This window comes from Leptonychotes weddellii, chromosome 2, assembly GCF_054177405.1.
Source record: "Leptonychotes weddellii isolate Sample4059 chromosome 2, ASM5417740v2, whole genome shotgun sequence".
In the NCBI taxonomy this organism is placed as follows: domain Eukaryota; kingdom Metazoa; phylum Chordata; class Mammalia; order Carnivora; family Phocidae; genus Leptonychotes; species Leptonychotes weddellii.
The window spans coordinates 121113679-121131395 of NC_138370.1; the positions used below are offsets into that span (position 1 = coordinate 121113679).

The 17717-nt window shown below is 40.2% G+C and overlaps 1 protein-coding gene and 1 long non-coding RNA gene across 7 annotated transcripts in view; one reads left to right on the forward strand and one right to left on the reverse strand.

The window, feature by feature from the left end:
• Window positions 1-2418: 2418 nt before the first annotated feature.
• Window positions 2419-4781, reverse strand: LOC145720347 (uncharacterized). Its single transcript, XR_014143264.1, has 2 exons — window positions 4688-4781; window positions 2419-2473 (listed from the first exon to the last, which is right to left on the reverse strand). It is a non-coding gene; the product is annotated as an uncharacterized LOC145720347 (long non-coding RNA).
• Window positions 4782-4918: 137 nt separating this feature from the next.
• The window catches only part of PAQR3 (progestin and adipoQ receptor family member 3), a 29966-nt gene continuing 17167 nt past the window's right edge, over window positions 4919-17717 (forward strand). For 4 of the 6 annotated variants that reach the window (XR_014142979.1, XR_014142978.1, XR_004079351.2 and 1 more), the window contains exons 1-4: window positions 4919-5297; window positions 8564-8726; window positions 13926-14081; window positions 17311-17508. Coding sequence is in view for 1 of the 6 variants with exons in the window: in XM_006745231.3 (XP_006745294.1) it covers window positions 5113-5297; window positions 8564-8726; window positions 13926-14081; window positions 17311-17508 (702 nt within the window). In the remaining 5 variants the exon portion in view is untranslated. Of the gene's footprint in view, window positions 5298-6500; window positions 6582-8563; window positions 8727-13925; window positions 14082-17310; window positions 17509-17717 lie in introns of all 6 variants that reach the window. The other 2 variants (XR_014142981.1, XR_014142980.1) reach the window with 2 other exon arrangements.

Genomic DNA, 17717 nt, shown 5'->3' on the forward strand with positions numbered 1-17717 from the left:
GAAGAGGCTCCCACTGACCAAAGATGAAGCAATTTGAGTATCAGTGAAGATATGAACTACAATGAATTGAAAATGATCAAATATCTTTAAATTTGTGAGTTCAAAGTAATGTTTTTAATTGAATTGGTCCTTGTGAAGATAATAGGGAACCAGCTTGTTCTCTTGAAACCTAGGTAAATAAAATGAAAGAATCAATTATCTTGCTTTCCCTATTTGAACTATATCACTGGGTAACCAAACAGTAGAGGAGTATCTCCTTACGAAAATATTCCAGTTAACATAAGGAAACAAAATGACAAAATTTTACTATGACTATTTTGCAAACACCATGAATTAATGGATCTAGGCACTGAACATCAATGGTTGGTAACATCAAGAAAGAACAAAACCCAGATATTAGGTGTCTCCAGATGAAAGAACACCTTACCACCTATAGTCTCACCAAAAGGATCAAAAGGAATCTGATCAAGCTTCTGGATCCCATTGTCAATGTGCAGAAAATACAGATGATAGAGTAACATATGGAACTATATCATGGTTCTACAAAGAGCAGAAAACAGACTATGAGAAACTATATTAGTTCTTTCACAGATAAATTGTAAGCAATGAAAGGAATGGAGGAAAATCTGTACATTTAAAAAAGGACTTAAAAGATCAAGTTTTTTAAAAATGGGCAGACTAAAGCTACCTTGTCAAGGGATGCATATTTGGATAATAAAACCATCAAAAAACCCAAGGGGGTGACTTCTGCAAGCAAAAGTCAGGGTATTGATTACTTTGAGAGGAAGGTTAAAGATTGTGATTGGTATGAGGAGCATGAAGTGGGTACTGGCGTAACTGGCAAAGTCCACTGTGTTGTGGTTTGTTTGTTCCCGTATTTTTATTTTACAATTAAGAGGTTTTTGGTTTTTTTTTTAAGTGTCCAATGAGTTTAACATTCCTGGCAAAAGAAGTTTCAATAGAGCTGTAGAACAAAAGTTAGACTGCAGTGAGATAAGGAATGAAAGGAAAGTTAGAAATGGGAATAATAAATGTAGGCTTCTATCACTAGAAGTGTGGCTGAGAATGGAAGGAGAGAGAGCTGTAGGCTTAAGATGACATAGGGCAAAGACAGAGAGGTTTCCTTTTTTTCTTTTTGCTCATTTGGTTTAAAATGAATGAGACTTGAACAGGTTTATGTGCCAAAGGGAGAGAAAAAGTAGAAAGCGGAACATTAGAGATGCATTTGAGAGAAGGGTAATTGACAGAGCAAAATCCATGAGGAGACTAAAGGGAATATGATACAAAAAATAGGTAGCAGATTGACCCTAAGTAGGAGGCTGAAAGTGGTCATTTCTACTGAGACAGTGGAAAGGAAATGAAAAATTTGTGGTGAACTTAGAGATGGAGGGCTAACAGCAGAAAGTTGAGGAAGTCCCACTCTCTGTTCTCTATTTTCTCTGTGAAACAGGAAAGGGATTATCTGCTGATATAGGTGGGAGGTGGGGAGCATAAGGTATTCAGTGAATGTTTAAAATATCCAAAGTGGTGTTGGAAGTTCCATAGGGACTGAAAGCTAAATTCATAGCGATACTAATCCATGCCATTTTGTCATTTTCTTCAGAAACTTGAGTGTAGGATTAAAGAGGGTATAGTTAAATTGATGAACTCTTTGTTGTTCATTTGTATTTTCAGATCAGCTTAATGAGGCAGGGGAACTGACATCATTGGCAAGGAGCTGGTTAAGGTGATAGGGAAAGACAGAAAGGAGAGTACTGAAAAAATGGGGCCAGGGGAGGAAATAACTCAGGCTTAAAACACTAAGTGAAAAGGGATATGGGATGAAAAACAGATTTAGGAGAAAAGATAATGAGTTCATTTTTAATATTTCAATTTCTATGTCCAGTTCTAAATGTGAACCCAGATGCCCAGAAGGAGATCTGGCCTGAAACTGCAGATTTGAGAAGCATCACCTTAAAGAAAATATATAGAGTAAAAATAGAATATTAAAAAAAAAAAAAAACTGAAGAAAGAATCCTGAAAAACACTCTGGCTTAAAGATCAGGTAGAGAAATAGCAGGTATCAAAAGTCTCTGGGATGGACAGGCCAGAGAGGTAAGGAAAAAATCCAGGTGAAAGATGTCCCCAAAGTCCAGAAAAAAGAGTTTGGGGGTGGGGGGTGGTCAAAATGTCAATGCTGCTGAGATGTGCAAAAGATGCCTTATTCATCTTTGTTTCCTTAGTGTCTAGGAAAACATGTGGTACATAGTTGAAACTCAGTAAGTGTAAATGTCCATGTTGTGTCCATCTCAATACCTGCAAGTCTCACTCCAACACTGTTAGAGCTGTAAAAAATGCAAAAAGGGTATACAGGAAGGAAGGAAGGGAAGGGAAAGAAAAGGAAAAAGAAAAGAAAAAAGAAAAAAATATCTCACTCACCCAAATGCTCCATGCCGGTCCCATGTCTCTCCAACCCAGCTCACTGAAAATCATCCTATAAAACAAGGCATAATCCAAGTTCTCCCAAGCTGCATATGCCTGTAAAATACAGACTGACTCATTGAAACAGTACAAATTCAAAGTTTCCTTGCTCTTGGGCCCATGTGAGATGCAGGGCTTGCAGCTCCTTGAGAACACCCACCCCCCCTCCCCCCGCAAGTGTCTCTAAAACCTTAGATGTGTCTCACAGGTGCTTAGGATGGGGCGCTGCCATTTTCCCACTATCTCTTGCTGGGTGGTTCAGTTCTCTATCCTGTCACTTCAAGGCCACTGAGGTCTCCTGCTACATGCAGCTGTTGACCCCCCACCCATCCCCAGGTGCCAGAGACCTCACCAGGTGTTATTCCTCTATCAGGCCACTTAGGTCTTCTGTCAAGCACCATGGCTGAACATCCAGAGCCCTCAAAGTTCCAAAATTCCATGGCTCTCTGTGGGGAATTGTGCTTCTCCCTTCTGTGTTCTCATCTGTTAAATGTGCCCCAAAGCAATGTTGCTCCTGCTTACATTGTCTTACAGACCTGAGTGGAAGAGATCTCTCAATTTTTTACTCATAGACCTCAATTTTTTTTTCTCTAGGATTCAGACATGGATTGTTGTGACATCTAGCTTTTCATATCTGTCCATTCATTTTATATCTGCGTTTTTTTAAGTGCTTGATGTCAAAGAGTGCTTAATTTAAAAATCAAACCACATGAATGAATCAGAGAGAACTGAAATGGGTTATAAATTATTGAAATCATACAGAAGTCGTTTTGCAACAGGTTTCATGGGCATTGTTGACGGTCAAAGCAGCTGCCATTCTTAGTTCTTCATTCTAGTGTCCCATCATTACCATAACTCAGCTACTTTCTCAAACTCTGATCATCTCTGAGCACCTTTCTAATTCTGTTTCAAATAACAGACTGCAGACTTTCTTCCCACATGTCCAGGTCAAATTCCCAAGAAAGAAACTGATTGGACAAGCTAATTACCATTGCTATTGTACGGACATTTGTGTCAGGACACCTTTGCATCAGCAGTGACCACAAGTTAGTGTCATGTGGTACCAGCAAGAATACATGCACAAGGAGCTTCCCAGAAGGGGTCAGTGGGAGTGACAGGCATTTTCAGACATGAACTTCCTCCATTAGGAAATAAGAATCCCTGCACGTAGTAACCTTCAGTAAAGATAAGGTACTAGGCACACAGTTAGCTCTCAAATATTAGTTTTAGTTCCACGGCTTAAAGAATTCCTTCGCATGACATTAAGTCCATTTAGGATATTTTTATCTTTCCAGTTTTATCTAATACATCTTCACTAGAATTCTAATAATGGCTAACATTTTTGGGGTGATAACAATATGCCTGGTACTTTTCTATTATTAAATGGATTCACTCATTTCATCTTCACAACATAAAGTACTGCCATTACCCCTATTTTATCAATAAGAAAACTGAGACACAAAGATGTTAAGTTCTTGCACAAGGGCACATAGCTAATAAATGGCTGAACAAGAATTCAAACCCAGGTATCATGGCTTCAAACCTCAGAACTTATCACTAAGCCATACTGTTTCTCAAACATCAGCTAATATTACTACCATAATAATATATAAATAACAGGAATAATGAGTGATTACTATATGCCAAAGAATGGGCTAAGGATACTACATATAGGGGTGCAAAACTGTTTCGTCCTGTCGCCGTTATTAAAAAACATCTGCATCATAGTGCACAGCCAGAAACAAAGAAATCTGTAACTTTTCCTCTAAGCATTGTATTAGCTGCACCCCGAGTCTGGCTATGTTCCATCTTTATCATTCAGTTCAGTAGATTTTCTCATTTCCATTGTGATTTCTTCATCAACCCATGAAATACTTAGAAGTGTTTTGTTCAGTTCCAGACATTTGGGAGTTTTTAGTTTTCTTGTTTATTTCTACTTTAATTCTATTGTGGTCAGAGAACATGCCCTGAATGGTTTCAGTGTTTTGAATGTCGCTGGGGGTTTCTTTATGGCTTAGTGCATACTCAATTTTGGTAAATGTTCCAAGTGCATCAGCTTTCCTCTATTTTCAGCTACTTCAAAGGACTGACTTTAGCTTAAAAAACCTCGAGTCCCTTCTAACACTACGTGTGAGATTCTAAGCATAAGTAACTGGTGAAGAGTTAGCTCTCGTTCTTAATTTTCTTCCAGTGAACTCTCTTCTTTTCCCCTTGAAGAAAACACCACCTGTATTCGCCTGCACAGTTCTGTGCTCTTCTCACCGACGAGGAGAGACTGGCACCTCGGTTCCGCCGCCCGGAGCGGCCGGAACGCCCGGCCCCGAGCAGCCCGCCCGAGTGCGCGTCCGCTCCCGCGTCGCGCCAGAGCAACCCCAGCCCCAGCCCTTCCTGCCCCAGAGAAGGCCGAGGGGCGGGGCCCGCCGCGGCGTGCTGACGTCAGAGAAGGCTGCGACGCCGCCGGGTCCGCCGCGGCGCTGACGGCGGTGGCCGGCCGGTGTGAGCGCGGAGCGGGGCCTGGGCAGCGGCGGGACCGTAGGACCTCGCGCTGTGTTCGCGGGCTCCGGGGCGGGGGCGGCGGCGGCAAAGCCCCCTCCCCGGGGAGGCGGGGCCTCGGCGAGCTCCCCAGAGGGGGAGCGGCGGCGGCAGGGAAGGATGCATCAGAAACTACTGAAGAGCGCGCATTACATAGAGCTGGGCAGCTACCAGTACTGGCCGGTCCTGGTGCCCCGCGGCATCCGCCTCTACACCTACGAGCAGATCCCTGTGTCCCTCAAGGACAACCCGTACATCACCGACGGCTACCGGGCCTACCTCCCCTCCAGGCTGTGTATCAAAAGGTACGGTCTTGCCGCCTCCGCGAGGCGCGCTTCAGGGGGCGCGCCGGCAGCCTCTCCTCCCCACCTACACCCTTTTTGTCTGGGGTCTGTCTGTGCTGCTTTCCCCGAGCCCATCATTTCCTAAATGCCCCATCCTTCTTATTCCTTTTTGCCATTTCTCCCCTCTCGTTATCTTTCTTCCTCCCCCGGCCTGGGTGCTTGATCCACGGAATAATAATGACAGTTAACAATGATTTTAATTACCACCATAGCAATTTCTCCTATGGTGCTCTGCAGTTTACAGAGAGCTTCTACATCCTTTATCGCATTTGGTGCTTACTGGAATCGACTCCACTAACAATGGCCAAGTGATACTTGCCCCAGTGTATACCTAACCTTTGTTTATTTTTAGATCAGCCCTATGGAAGTGCAGATGGTTTGGGCCTGATAAATGCCCAACATGATATAATAGGAAATTGTATTAATATAATAGAAAACAGGTTCACATTGCCATATGCATGCATAGGTATATCAGAGAAATCCCTGATTCATTCATTCAGCAGATACTATGGAGCCCCTCCTAGGTGCCAGGCACTATACCAGGTCATGTAGAGAACAGCAGATATGGCCCTTGTTCTCATGAAACTACTAAGGTTTGGTCTGAAAGACACACATTAAAGAGGTAATTACTCTATTGCATAATAGAGTAATTGCATATTGTGAAAAATGCTGTGTAGGAAAAGAACTATAGCGAAGAGAGACTCTAACGGGCACCACCCTCTACTAGAGCACCCTAGAAGCATTTCTAAGAACGGCATTTCTTTATCATCTAAACCTTTAAAACCATGAGTCTCTTGAAAGCCTGGGTTTTAAAAAATAAAACCAAAAAATCAGTGTTCTGGTTCTTAGGCTAGCTTTGTGTTAAAACTCACTGTATGTACTTAAATAAAGAACTCCACTTCAAGAGAATTAAGGTACAGATATTGGTTAGTTCTAGGATGCTATAGTGACAAACTCTAGTGCTGGAATGTTGAGTTGCTCAGGAAGCAATCACACATCTGATTCTTGGTCTTCTTTTCAGCATGGTCTTTCCCCAGTTCTTTCTGCCCTGCCTGGAAAGTGTTTTGGACTCACAGTCACAAGGTGACATTCTGCCCATCCCTACTCAGTGGATGGCCCACAGGCCTTCACAATTTGACTCCTAAGTACTATTTGCCTCCCCAGTGTCTCCTTTGCATAGGTTATTATACAAGAAATCAGAGCTGGGCCTTGCTATGGAAGTGAAGTTCCACAAGGACAGAGCAGGTAGTGAATTACCTTAATACCTTAAGTATTTTATTACCCACGTAGTAGTAGTCCTCTGGATTCTGATGTTAGTGTCCAAATCTCATGGATTGAGAAGTGAAACACATGTAGTGCTTTGATCTTGGGCTGTTGAGTCAAAAAGACTCGGGTATCCAGATCTGCCACTTAACCATTTAATGAATCTTATTTTACCCTTTTGTAAAAACAAGGATAATCACAATTCCTACTTGAAAAAATATTAAGGATTAAATCAGATTATGTGTATAAAATGCTACACAGGGCATGACGCCTAACAGGCACTCAATTAATGGTGACTTGTTATCATCCTGATTATTGATTTTGAAGCTGAACCGAGAAGTGTTAACTTCTCACAGAGTAAGAGTAGATTCTCTGCAGGGAATATTCTTCCAAGTGCTCTTCCCACCAGCTTGGTCTTTTCCAAGTTCACCTTTTGCCCTCTCTTCTTTTAGCTGTCAAGAGTGACTAGGACAGATTTTGGATATAAGGAGAGGTTTTGTATGTTACAGGTGTTCTGCCAACACTCCTGTTAGTTGGAAGGAGCATGCCAAGGTTGTGCCTCTCAGTTCAGTTAATCAGGTTATACTGGGTTTCACAAAGTGAAAAGTTCTGAGACAATAGGCAAAGCAGAGTATTGATCATCAAACTAGTCCTATATGTTCCTTCACATTTCTGCATCCTCACCCCCCCCCGCAATATGAGTAGTCTTTATACTTGATGCTTATACAGGGTAAAGCCTGAAATTCATGATAAGATTCACTTTATTCTTGATGATTGTTTGATAATGTGAAACCCTGTTATGTTTATGATGTGTAAAAATGGGAAAATGAGAACCATGGTGATTCCTACAAATTCAGTAAGTTAGCGTTATACATTAATGCTTATTAATAAGGAATCTGAACCAGTGAATGTCAAAGACCTTAATTCAAACAAAAAGATTAGATTTTGCAAGAGAGATGCAGGAGAATTTTAAACAATAAATAATCAGATGAGTTCTATCCACAGCTAGGGAAACATTTCACAAAATGGAGCTAGAAGGGACTTGCAGCAGCATCTAATCCACCTCCCTTGTTTTATAGTTGAAGAAACTGAAGCCAGAGAGGTTAAGTGACTTGCTTATGATCACAGAGCTAATTTGTTGCTGAGGGTGAGAGTGGAGGGACAGTGAGCCTCTTGACTCCTGGTTGGTGTGGTACACTCTACACCAACCTGTGCTGTTAAGGCTACTTAAACTCAAACCAGTTAGACATTTAGTGGGCAAATAGTACTGATATTTAAAGTAACCTATTGTTCCTAAAAAGGAGAAACTCATGTGACCTAGGAACTAGTTTGGTTTCACACAATCACATCAAAGCTGTTCCAGCATGCCTATCTTAAAGGACATTTCCAGTGGAACAGTTTGTATTTATTCTGCTTCTCTCGAGTCTGTTTAGCTTTGCATTTGTATTTAATGTGTACTAAAAAGGTATTTTAAGTTTGTGCCTAACCTTATACTTAGCAGGTTTTTGGATACCTGTTTTTGAACATGAAAGTATGGTAGCTGACATCCAGTTTTAATCTGCACATTGATTTCTGTAGACATTTAGCATTTAATCTGAACAAGGCACTCTGCTTGGGACAGTGATGTCATAAAGATGGATGGTGCCAGCCATCAGGGAGTTGATAGGCTGGAGGATGAGATGGAATTTATACATAAATAACTCAGATGAGGAAGGAAATGGTAAATATGATAATAGAGGTGAGCACCAAAAAGCTCTAAGATCTCAGGATTGGTGGAGATGTGGAAGAACCTAAAGATCAATTGAACTAAGTGAGATATCGTATTTACAAAGGCAAAGATGGGGTTAAGGGCATAAAGCAGCAAATGTTAGATAATTGCCCCCCACAAACTGTCCCTAACCTTCTAAATGCTGATGGTGAGCAAGCCAATATGAATCTGAGATGCATGTCTGTTTGTTTTCCAGTTTGTTTATTTTATCTAATGAGACAGTAAACATCTGGAGTCATTTGCTGGGTTTTTTTCTCTTCTTTACCCTGGGAATATATGATATGACATCAGTATTACCTTCGGCAAGTGCGTCCAGAGAAGATTTTGTAATTTGTTCTATTTGTCTTTTCTGCTTCCAGGTAAGTCATTTCACAAACATTATTATTGGTAGAGAGAACTTTGGTCAGACAAGCTTGGGCAGGTGATCTTACGTCACAGCCACCACTTGTTTTTATTAAAGAGTCCCAAAATAGCATATGGGTTAGCCTATTCATTTTCATAATATAAGCAGCAAAAATGTTTTTATTATAGTATATTTGGACTTTACTGTTAGAGTATACTTGAAATCCAATAGATTTTAAAGATTAAAAAAAATGCCTTTCCTTTTCTCCTTCCCTTTTTAGAGATTTCTGTTTTAAGATTAATATAAGGATAGGAACCCTATTTTCTGGCTGAGATAGAACACTAGTTACTGGGGCGCCTGGGTGGCTCAGACGGTTAAGCATCTGCCTTCGGCTCAGGTAATGATCTCAGGGTCCTGGGATCGAGCCCCACATCGGGGAGCCTGCTTCTCCCACTCCCTCTGCCTGCTACTTCCCCTGCTTGTACTCACTCTCTCTGTCAAAAATAAATAAAATCTTAAAAAAAAAACAAAAAACACTAGTTACTGCTTAAAACTTTTTTCAGAAGATTTCCCATCTTTTTCCTATTTATATGTCTGTGATTTCGGTATTTGTTTCCATACTGTCTTAATTTTAATGTCTTGTTTTGCTGGTAGTGATCTTTTCTGTTGCTTTAATGTTCGTTTCCTTTGGTCTTTTTACGCTTGCCTGGTTTCAAATACTTTCAGTTTCTCCTTTCTACCTCTTATATTTGTTAGTTCTCTAGCACTTTCAGTTTTCTTCAAGGATCTGTAAAATTCCTTTAAAAGTTATATATAATATTTTAAAAAGAAATAATTCTGAAGAAAAAAACAAATGTGGACTGAAATCCTGCTGACATTTGTAAAATTTTAAAAAAAAATGCTGAGTGTACAGAAAAACATAAAAATTAAAAGCTGTCACCCCCCTCCCCCAAATACAGGCCAGCACTCCCTGCAGTTAACCTGTGGCTACCATGTGAAAGGTGCATCTGTACTATACGTCAGCTGCACAGATGTTGTTTTCATAATACATCATTTAATTTTAGACCTTTAGGGCACCTGGGTGGCTTAGTCGTTAAGCATCTGCCTTCGGCTCAGGTCATGATCCCAGGGTCCTGGGATCGAGCCCCACATCGGGCTCCCTGCTCGGCAGGAGGCCTGCTTCTCCCTCTCCCACTCCCCCTGCTTGTGTTCCTTCTCTCGCTTTGTCTGTCTCTGTCAAATAAATAAATAAAATCTTAAAAAAATAATAATAATAATTTTAGACCTTCATCATTCAACTCAAGACTTCGGAGTTAAATGACTAAAAACACATTAGGAACATCTCCCTTCCCCTTTTTTCCTAATTCTAGTTTCTGGAATAATATTTTAAGTTTCGTTGAGGGAAAGAATACTCTTGCATTTTTGTTATTATTATTATTTGAAAATTATTTTTTCTTTAAATATTTTTAAAGTATACTCATTTTGTCCTGATTGCACCCTAAACATCTCTTAGAATCCATCTCTGGTTTTAAAACAGAAATGAATCAATTTCTTTATAGTTAAATCTTTAGATGTATCTTATAGACTAAACTGGTTTATACTCTACTGTTAATTATATGGGTAGTATATCTACTTTGAAAATCCCACATGTTTTCCTCTACCCCCAGGCCTGCCCTTTATTCCTTCACCATCCAGCCACAACTGACGTTAGTTCAAGGAAAGCATATTAATCTTCATATTGGCTTAAGAAAACAATGCATTGCAGAACTGAAAAACTGAAATAATTACAACTGCCAATGAAGAAAAACCCAAAATGTTAGGGTGACTTGCTCAGGATTATTCAGCAGGACAGTAAAATCTTGTTCTCCTGGCTGCTAGTGCAGTGATCTTTGTTACACACTGTAAAAGTTGCTAAAGGCAGCAAGATGCTAACAGCAGCTAAAGACAGCAGATTTTTCCTACTGAAAACTGCCATCTCTATTATTTTTATTTTTATGAAATTAAATTTATAACTTGTTGACTCAATTTTGTCAAATTCTTAGAGCCAGCAGGCAGCATGATAAACCACAAATTAAGATTGATTTACATTTAGGGGCTCCTGGGTGGCTCAGTCGGTTAAGCATCTGACTCTTGATCCCTTCTCAGGTCATGATCTCATGGTCTTGGGACCGAGCCCCACCTTGGGCATCCGTGCTGGGTGTGGAGCCTGCTTAGGATTCTCTCTTTCCTTTTCCCTCTCTCTCTCTCTCCCCTTCTCCCTCTTGCCCCCCCAAAAAAAGAAAAAAAATGATTGATTCACATTTAATTTTTAAAAGACATAACATTTTTTTTTCTTTTTCCCTTCTACCTTTTTTTTTAAATATTTTTATTTATTTATTTGAGAGAGAGAGCACAAGCAGGGGGAGCAGCAGAGGGAGAGGGAGAGAGAGATGCAGGCCTCCCCGGGAGCCGGATGCAGGGCTCGATCCCAGGACCCTGGGATCATGACCTGAGCCAAAGGCAGACACTTAATCCACTAAGCCACCCAGGTGCCCCTCCCTTCTACCATTTTATACGCTCAGTACTTTCCCACCAACCAGATTAATAGAGTACATTCTGAAAAGTAGAATGTAATTTTAGGGGCTTTGAACTTTCCCAGAGGTCTTTCTGTCTTAGGGAAGAGTAGAATCCAGGAATGCCTTTCCTTAGATTCAGTTCATTTGCATTAAGTTCACAGTCTACATCCAGGCACTAAGCTAGGCATCGTGAATTCAGTGCTGAACAAAATCAGCCTGTCATAAAGATCTAGTCACCTAGGTAGGAGGGCAGAAGGGAGAGTGAGGCAGGGGTTTAAGCAGATAAAAGTAGTTTGTGTAAAGGCCCAGAAGCAAGAGACAGTTCAACACTTTCTGGACTTGTAGGGGTTGGCCTTTGTGGTTGGCTCGTGGGAGAATGGAGAAAGATGAGGCTGGCGGGAGGCAAGAGCTAGATCCTGAAGTATTTGGTTATCATGCCAAGGAGACTAGATATAGGATGTCACACTCTAATTATCTGTCTGCCTTGATGGAGTGAGAGAATCCAACAAAAGGAAACTTTCCAGAAAACTGAAACCAAACTCAATTTGCCAGATAATTTTTCAGTCCGTTTTTTTTTTAAGGAATTCTAATAATAATACATTTCTTTTAAAACAGATTTCTTTTAAAACTTAGAACAGATACCAAGTATAGGTTTACTTTTTAAAAACTCAGTGTTCTCTGTTAACACTATATATTTTAATTGCTTTTGAAAAGTATACTTTTTCTCTTTATTTTCCTTTTCACAATGAAATTAGCCTTATTGTTGTTTCTTGCTATAAAATATACTCACGTAGGAATTCAAACAAACAAAAAAGTGTATGGAGGAAAGTAAAAGCCATTTGAAATTCTACTTTCCAGAGGTAAGCACATTTGACATTTGTGTATGCACAGGTGCCTCCCACCTACTTGCCTACCTACTTCTGAGATATGATCATCTCTGCTTGCTGTTTTGGTCACTCAACATTGTGACAATGAGATCTTTCCTTGTCAGTGAGAATACACACCTCGGTGTCCTCAGGATTTAGTGTGTTTAATCTCAAGGATAATTTGAGAAAACAAATAACCAAGCTTCTGAGAGTTATATTTAATTGGGTCAGTGAACTCTGACTTGTGGCTCCTAGCCAAAGCCACAGACGATGAAGATTTTAGACTCTGGATGAAGAAATGACATTGTGGCTAGTACATTGTTTTGAATATCGATACTGAAGCTGTGGAGCCTGATTAGGTTTAATGACCAGACTATAGACTGGCTAGCTGACCCATTTTTCTGCCTGAGCAGTTGCTTACAAAATATTTATCAGTTTGACCTACTTCATATCATTTATCTGTGCCAGTTACTGCAACCCCTGCCGTCAGTGGCTTACTAGAGGCTCTTGTCATTGCTTTCCAGGGCTACTCCTGGAACCTCCCATCTTAGCCTTTCCGTAAGGCTGCGCTTAAAATCTTCAGTAGTATCACACCTCGCCCATAATATTGACATTAAAACTCTCTGAGGTGTAGGACTTGTCATAATTGTATTGTGAAGAGGGCCACATGACATTCCTTAATGGTTCTCTGTTTCTCAATACACTGCTTTTCCTGTGGACCCTCCAGTAAACATATGGCCACCTTTATTTATATTCTTGATGAGTGCCAGCTCAGGTGGCAGCCCTTCTGTGAAGCTCTTCTCCCCACCACTTCACCCACCAAACAAATGCACACATACACCCACAAACCAAGGCCCCTTCCTCCTCTGTTTTCTCACTGTGACTTCTTACATCACCACTTGTTTGTCCACTTGTTTCAGGAAAATCTTTCAGACAGTAGAGGTCTCATCCTTATATCCCCGGGGCATGACACACAGCAGGTATTTAATGGCTGGAGGGAGTTCAGCCATGGAAACCTTATCAGTCTTCAGAGGAGCTGCTTGAATCAGATTAGCTTTGCTCTCAATTTGGCAACATATAAAAGTCAGCATACATCACAATTATTTTTTCTCGGACACAACAAAACTGTGTTTAACTCACAACCCAAAAGTAAACTCTACAGTGAAATCTCATACAGACATAGAAAGTCTTAAGTGTAAAAAGCAAAATTGTAGAACAGAATGTATTATGTGATTCCATTTGATTAAAAAGAATGTATCGTGTGTTTGTGTACGTGTGGACTTGTATGTCATAGGTGTTTGATACATTCATTGAAGATACCGAGGACACATAACAAGTGTTATCAGGAGCTACTACTGGGGAATAGCTTAAGTGGAGGAGCTTGTTTTTACATCATACAATTCTATGTTCTTTGATTAATTTTTTAAGGACTACTTCTAGTGGGTACTTTTTTAAAAGGAAACTCATTCGTGAATCCAAATAAGCCTCAATTAATATTTTAAAAACATTTACATTGTATAATTTTCCCACTGCTGTGCTACTCATTTAAAATTTTATATTATAAAGTACCTACCATTTTAAATTTCTTTATTACTGTTATCCCTATTTTACCCATAAGGAACCTGAGACGTAGAGAAATGACATGGCTTGCCTTATGGCACAAAGCCAGAATCCAGGTTCAGGTCTGTTTGGCCAAAAAGCCTGGGCTTGACCTAACCACTTCCCTGAACATCACACAAGTTGCTTTAATTTCTTTTTGTTTCACTTTGCTGAGATTTGTTTTATTTTCCATAGGTCTGTATGCTTTGCTCTGTGGGCTATCATCTTTTTTCCTGCCATCGATCAGAAAAAACCTGTCGAAGATGGATGGCATTAGATTATGCAGGAATTTCTATTGGAATACTGGGATGCTATGTCTCCGGGGTATTTTATGCATTTTATTGTAATAACGTAAGTAAGTTAAAACATTTTACATTCTATCTTTCACGTAGGTCTTGGGTTTTCTTGCCATGGTTCCTTTGAACTTCTGAATAAACACATAATTAACTTGTAGAAGAAAGAAGAGTCTTGTGTAAACTCATTTTTCAAAAGGGCCCTTTGATCTCTAATATCTATTACCAGATCCATACTCATTTTACTAATTTTCCATTGAAATATATGAAGATATTTTCTTAAAACGGATTTAAACACTACGTTATTAATGTTTCCACCAAATCCATATAGCTACATGACTCCTCAGATGCACATTATATGTCTTTTATGTTTATAGAGCTGAAGTTAAAGTTAGCACTTGATGAAATTATGAAGCTTGCTGCTGCTTTCCATTTCTCCTGGTCCTTTACTCGCCTTTCAGTGAAAAAAACAAAGGGTTTGTCTGTGAGCATGTTGACCCAATTCTTCATAAGAAATACGTTTTCCCTTCTTTAGTCTTATATTTGGAGGTAAGCACAGAGACAGACCAGCTGGGTGGTGAGTGACTTTAACAAGTATGTATCTGTTCTGAGTTCGAGATCAGCTCTACTTTTGACGCTGATGTCACAGAAGTCAGTTGTTGCCTTGTGCAAAGCAGTGTTTAAAACGCTGCTATCGGATTATATTGGCCTGCCAGACTATGGAATACAGTCCTCTAGCTCATCACCTCATGTCCCAGCCAAGGAGGCAAACTGAATCTTCCACTGGGCTCAACACATCTCAAGCCCTCCCGTTCAGGAAGTCCTCTTCAGCTCTACTCTCTCTTCTGCCTGCTCTCCTACCTTACTCTTCTCTTTCGTCCTTTAGTTCCCTCCCTTTCAGAGCCAGGACGGCTGCGCAGGGGCAGTATACGTACTAGGTACTTGTAGTCCTGCTCACGGAGGAATAGAGCCTGTCCTCTCCGCAAGCCCTCCACATGTAGCAGGTGCTCCAAGCCATATTGCCCAGCCTTCACGTACTGGGAAGATTGGCTGTAGCGCAGGACTCCTCTGACTTCGGGAATTCTTAAGTAGGACCTTTGTCTCTGCACAATAACAGAGATAACTGCCAGTAAAGCTAAAGGGTAAAACTAGCAAAGAGAAAAATCATAAATTTGGCTTGAAGTAGGAGAATTATTGATTGTAGCCACTTACATATGAGCCATTTGCTTTTTAGGCCTAATTACTTTGGAACATAAGCATTTAATTAAATATATGTGCAGTTAACCTTGTAAGTTGATTTGATTTTAGTAATAAAATGTTCATATCTGCTCAGCTTTCATTTACTCATTTTGCATGAAACCATTTATATCTTTTAGAAAATTTGGAATAAGCTGATAACTAGGAGCTTGTGAGGACAGTCATGTCATATTTGAATTGTTTTACTATCTTATTCTTTCTCTGAAAGCTAACCTGTTTTCTATTTACCTTTGCCCAAACATACCTGATAATTCAAGAGAACAGTGGGACACTTCTTGTAAATCTCTTTTCAGAAAAGCTAGGTTTCCAAGAAAAAAGAAAGCCACTGGAGCTAATGATCACTTAAAGGAAAAATGGTTTTCTTTCCTCTGGTACCTAATCATTTCCAAATATTCAATTGCTGTAGTGGCTCTTTATCTTTTAAGAACACAGGCTGCTTTGAGAATGAGATTGAGAACTCTGGACCTTCCATCCAGGGGAATATACATTTGGGCACAGATTAACCAAACAATTTGACATGTGATTTCAGGAAGCTAATAGCCCCACAGAAGTCCTTGGAGCCCAGCTTAAGAACTCTGCTCTATGTCATGCTAACTTTTGAGCTTCAGCTGCTCGTTTAGATACCTAAATATTCTGTAAGCCCTTCAAACTTAATCTATTTTAAAATGCACATTTCATGCTTTCCCATTCTCTCTCCCCCACCCACACAAACACCACACCTGGATTATCTTTGCTCATTTGCCCCATTAGTAGAAGCCATTTGCATGGCTTTTCATAAGGGAAACATTCTGGCCATCCTCTGCTGCCTTCTCACACATCCAGTCAACCATTAAGATTTGAGTTAATTTTTTTTTTATTCTTATGTTAATCCCCATACATTACATCATTAGTTCTAGATGAAGTGTTCCATGATTCATTGTTCGAGATTTGAGTTAATTTTTAAAAAGTCTCCTGAATCTGCTGCTCACGTCTCTGTCTTCCTTGTTCAACCAGAGTCCAAGCCTCCATTCTCTCTTTGAATCAGTTATTCTAATACCTTCCAGCTGGCTTCCTGTCACCGCTTTCTTTTTCATACTGATGTCAGAGTTATCTAATAAATCATTTGAAACACAGGCCTGTCATCTCATTCTTAAAGAACCTGCTATTCCCCCAGTGCCAGCATGTTAAGTTCCAAGTCCTTAGCCTGACAGTACGCCTGCCTTTCAGCCTCCCTTCTCAAAACCTTCCCACTGTATGTGCTGTTCCTTTTCCTTGAGAATTCCCTCTTCCCACACAATCATATGTATTCCTCAAGAATCATCTGCTTTGACGAACCATGAGAGACGATGGACTCTGAGAAACAAACTGAGGGTTCTGGAGGGGAGGGGGGTAGGAGGATGGGTTAGCCTGGTGATGGGTATTAAAGAGGGCATGTACTGCATGGAGCACTGGGTGTTGTGCACAAACAATGAATCCTGGAACACTTCATCTAGAACTAATGATGTAATGTATGGGGATTAACATAAGAATAAAAAAAAAATAAATAAAATAAAAAAAGATATAGCAAAAAAAAAAAAAAGAATCATCTGCTTAGGTACCATCTCCTCTGTGAAGTATTTATTAGCTATTCCAGGTAGCCGACGCCCCCTCCTCTGTGACTCTACAACGTTCTGTTCACAGCTCAGTTACAGTACTTACCAGTGGATTATAATCATTTGTTCATGTCTGCCCCCCCATAGTCTATGAGCTCACCCACTGGCAGAGTCCGTGTCATAGTCCGCTTTGTGTCTACAGGACTTAAATTGTCCCTGGCATATAACAGGTACTCAGAAAATGCTTTTGTATGAACAAATGTGGTTTCTACCAGCTCACTGTCATCCTAAGAACCTAACAGGTGTATGGAACATGCAGTGTTTTAAGGAAGGAAGTTAAGCATGTTCAGAAGTGAAAAAATGTAAATAAGCTTGGAATGTATAATGGAAAAGCCAGAATTCCTCTTTTCCTTCCCTTATTGTTAGTAACAATGAAAATTTGACTTCCTTCCCGTCTAGTATTGGCGTCAAGTGTACTTGATCACAGTGCTCGCTATGATCCTGGCAGTGTTCTTCGCACAGATCCATCCCAATTACCTCACGCAGCAGTGGCAGAGGCTCCGCTCCATCATCTTCTGTTCCGTTTCAGGATACGGAGTGATCCCTACCCTTCACTGGGTTTGGCTCAATGGAGGAATCGGTGCTCCTATTGTACAGGTAGGTTGAGTGTAGTCGGTATTTTTCTCATTTTTTTTTGTCCTTTCGATTGTATTCATTTGGGGTAAAGTACTAAATTCAGACCAGGTGGCTGGGTCTCTGTCATTTGAGAAAATATTTATAATTGCATATTAATGCCATAATGTTCACATCTATATAAATAAGCATGCCTTGCAGGAAAAAGAAGTGTAACTACTGTTTTTTTTTTC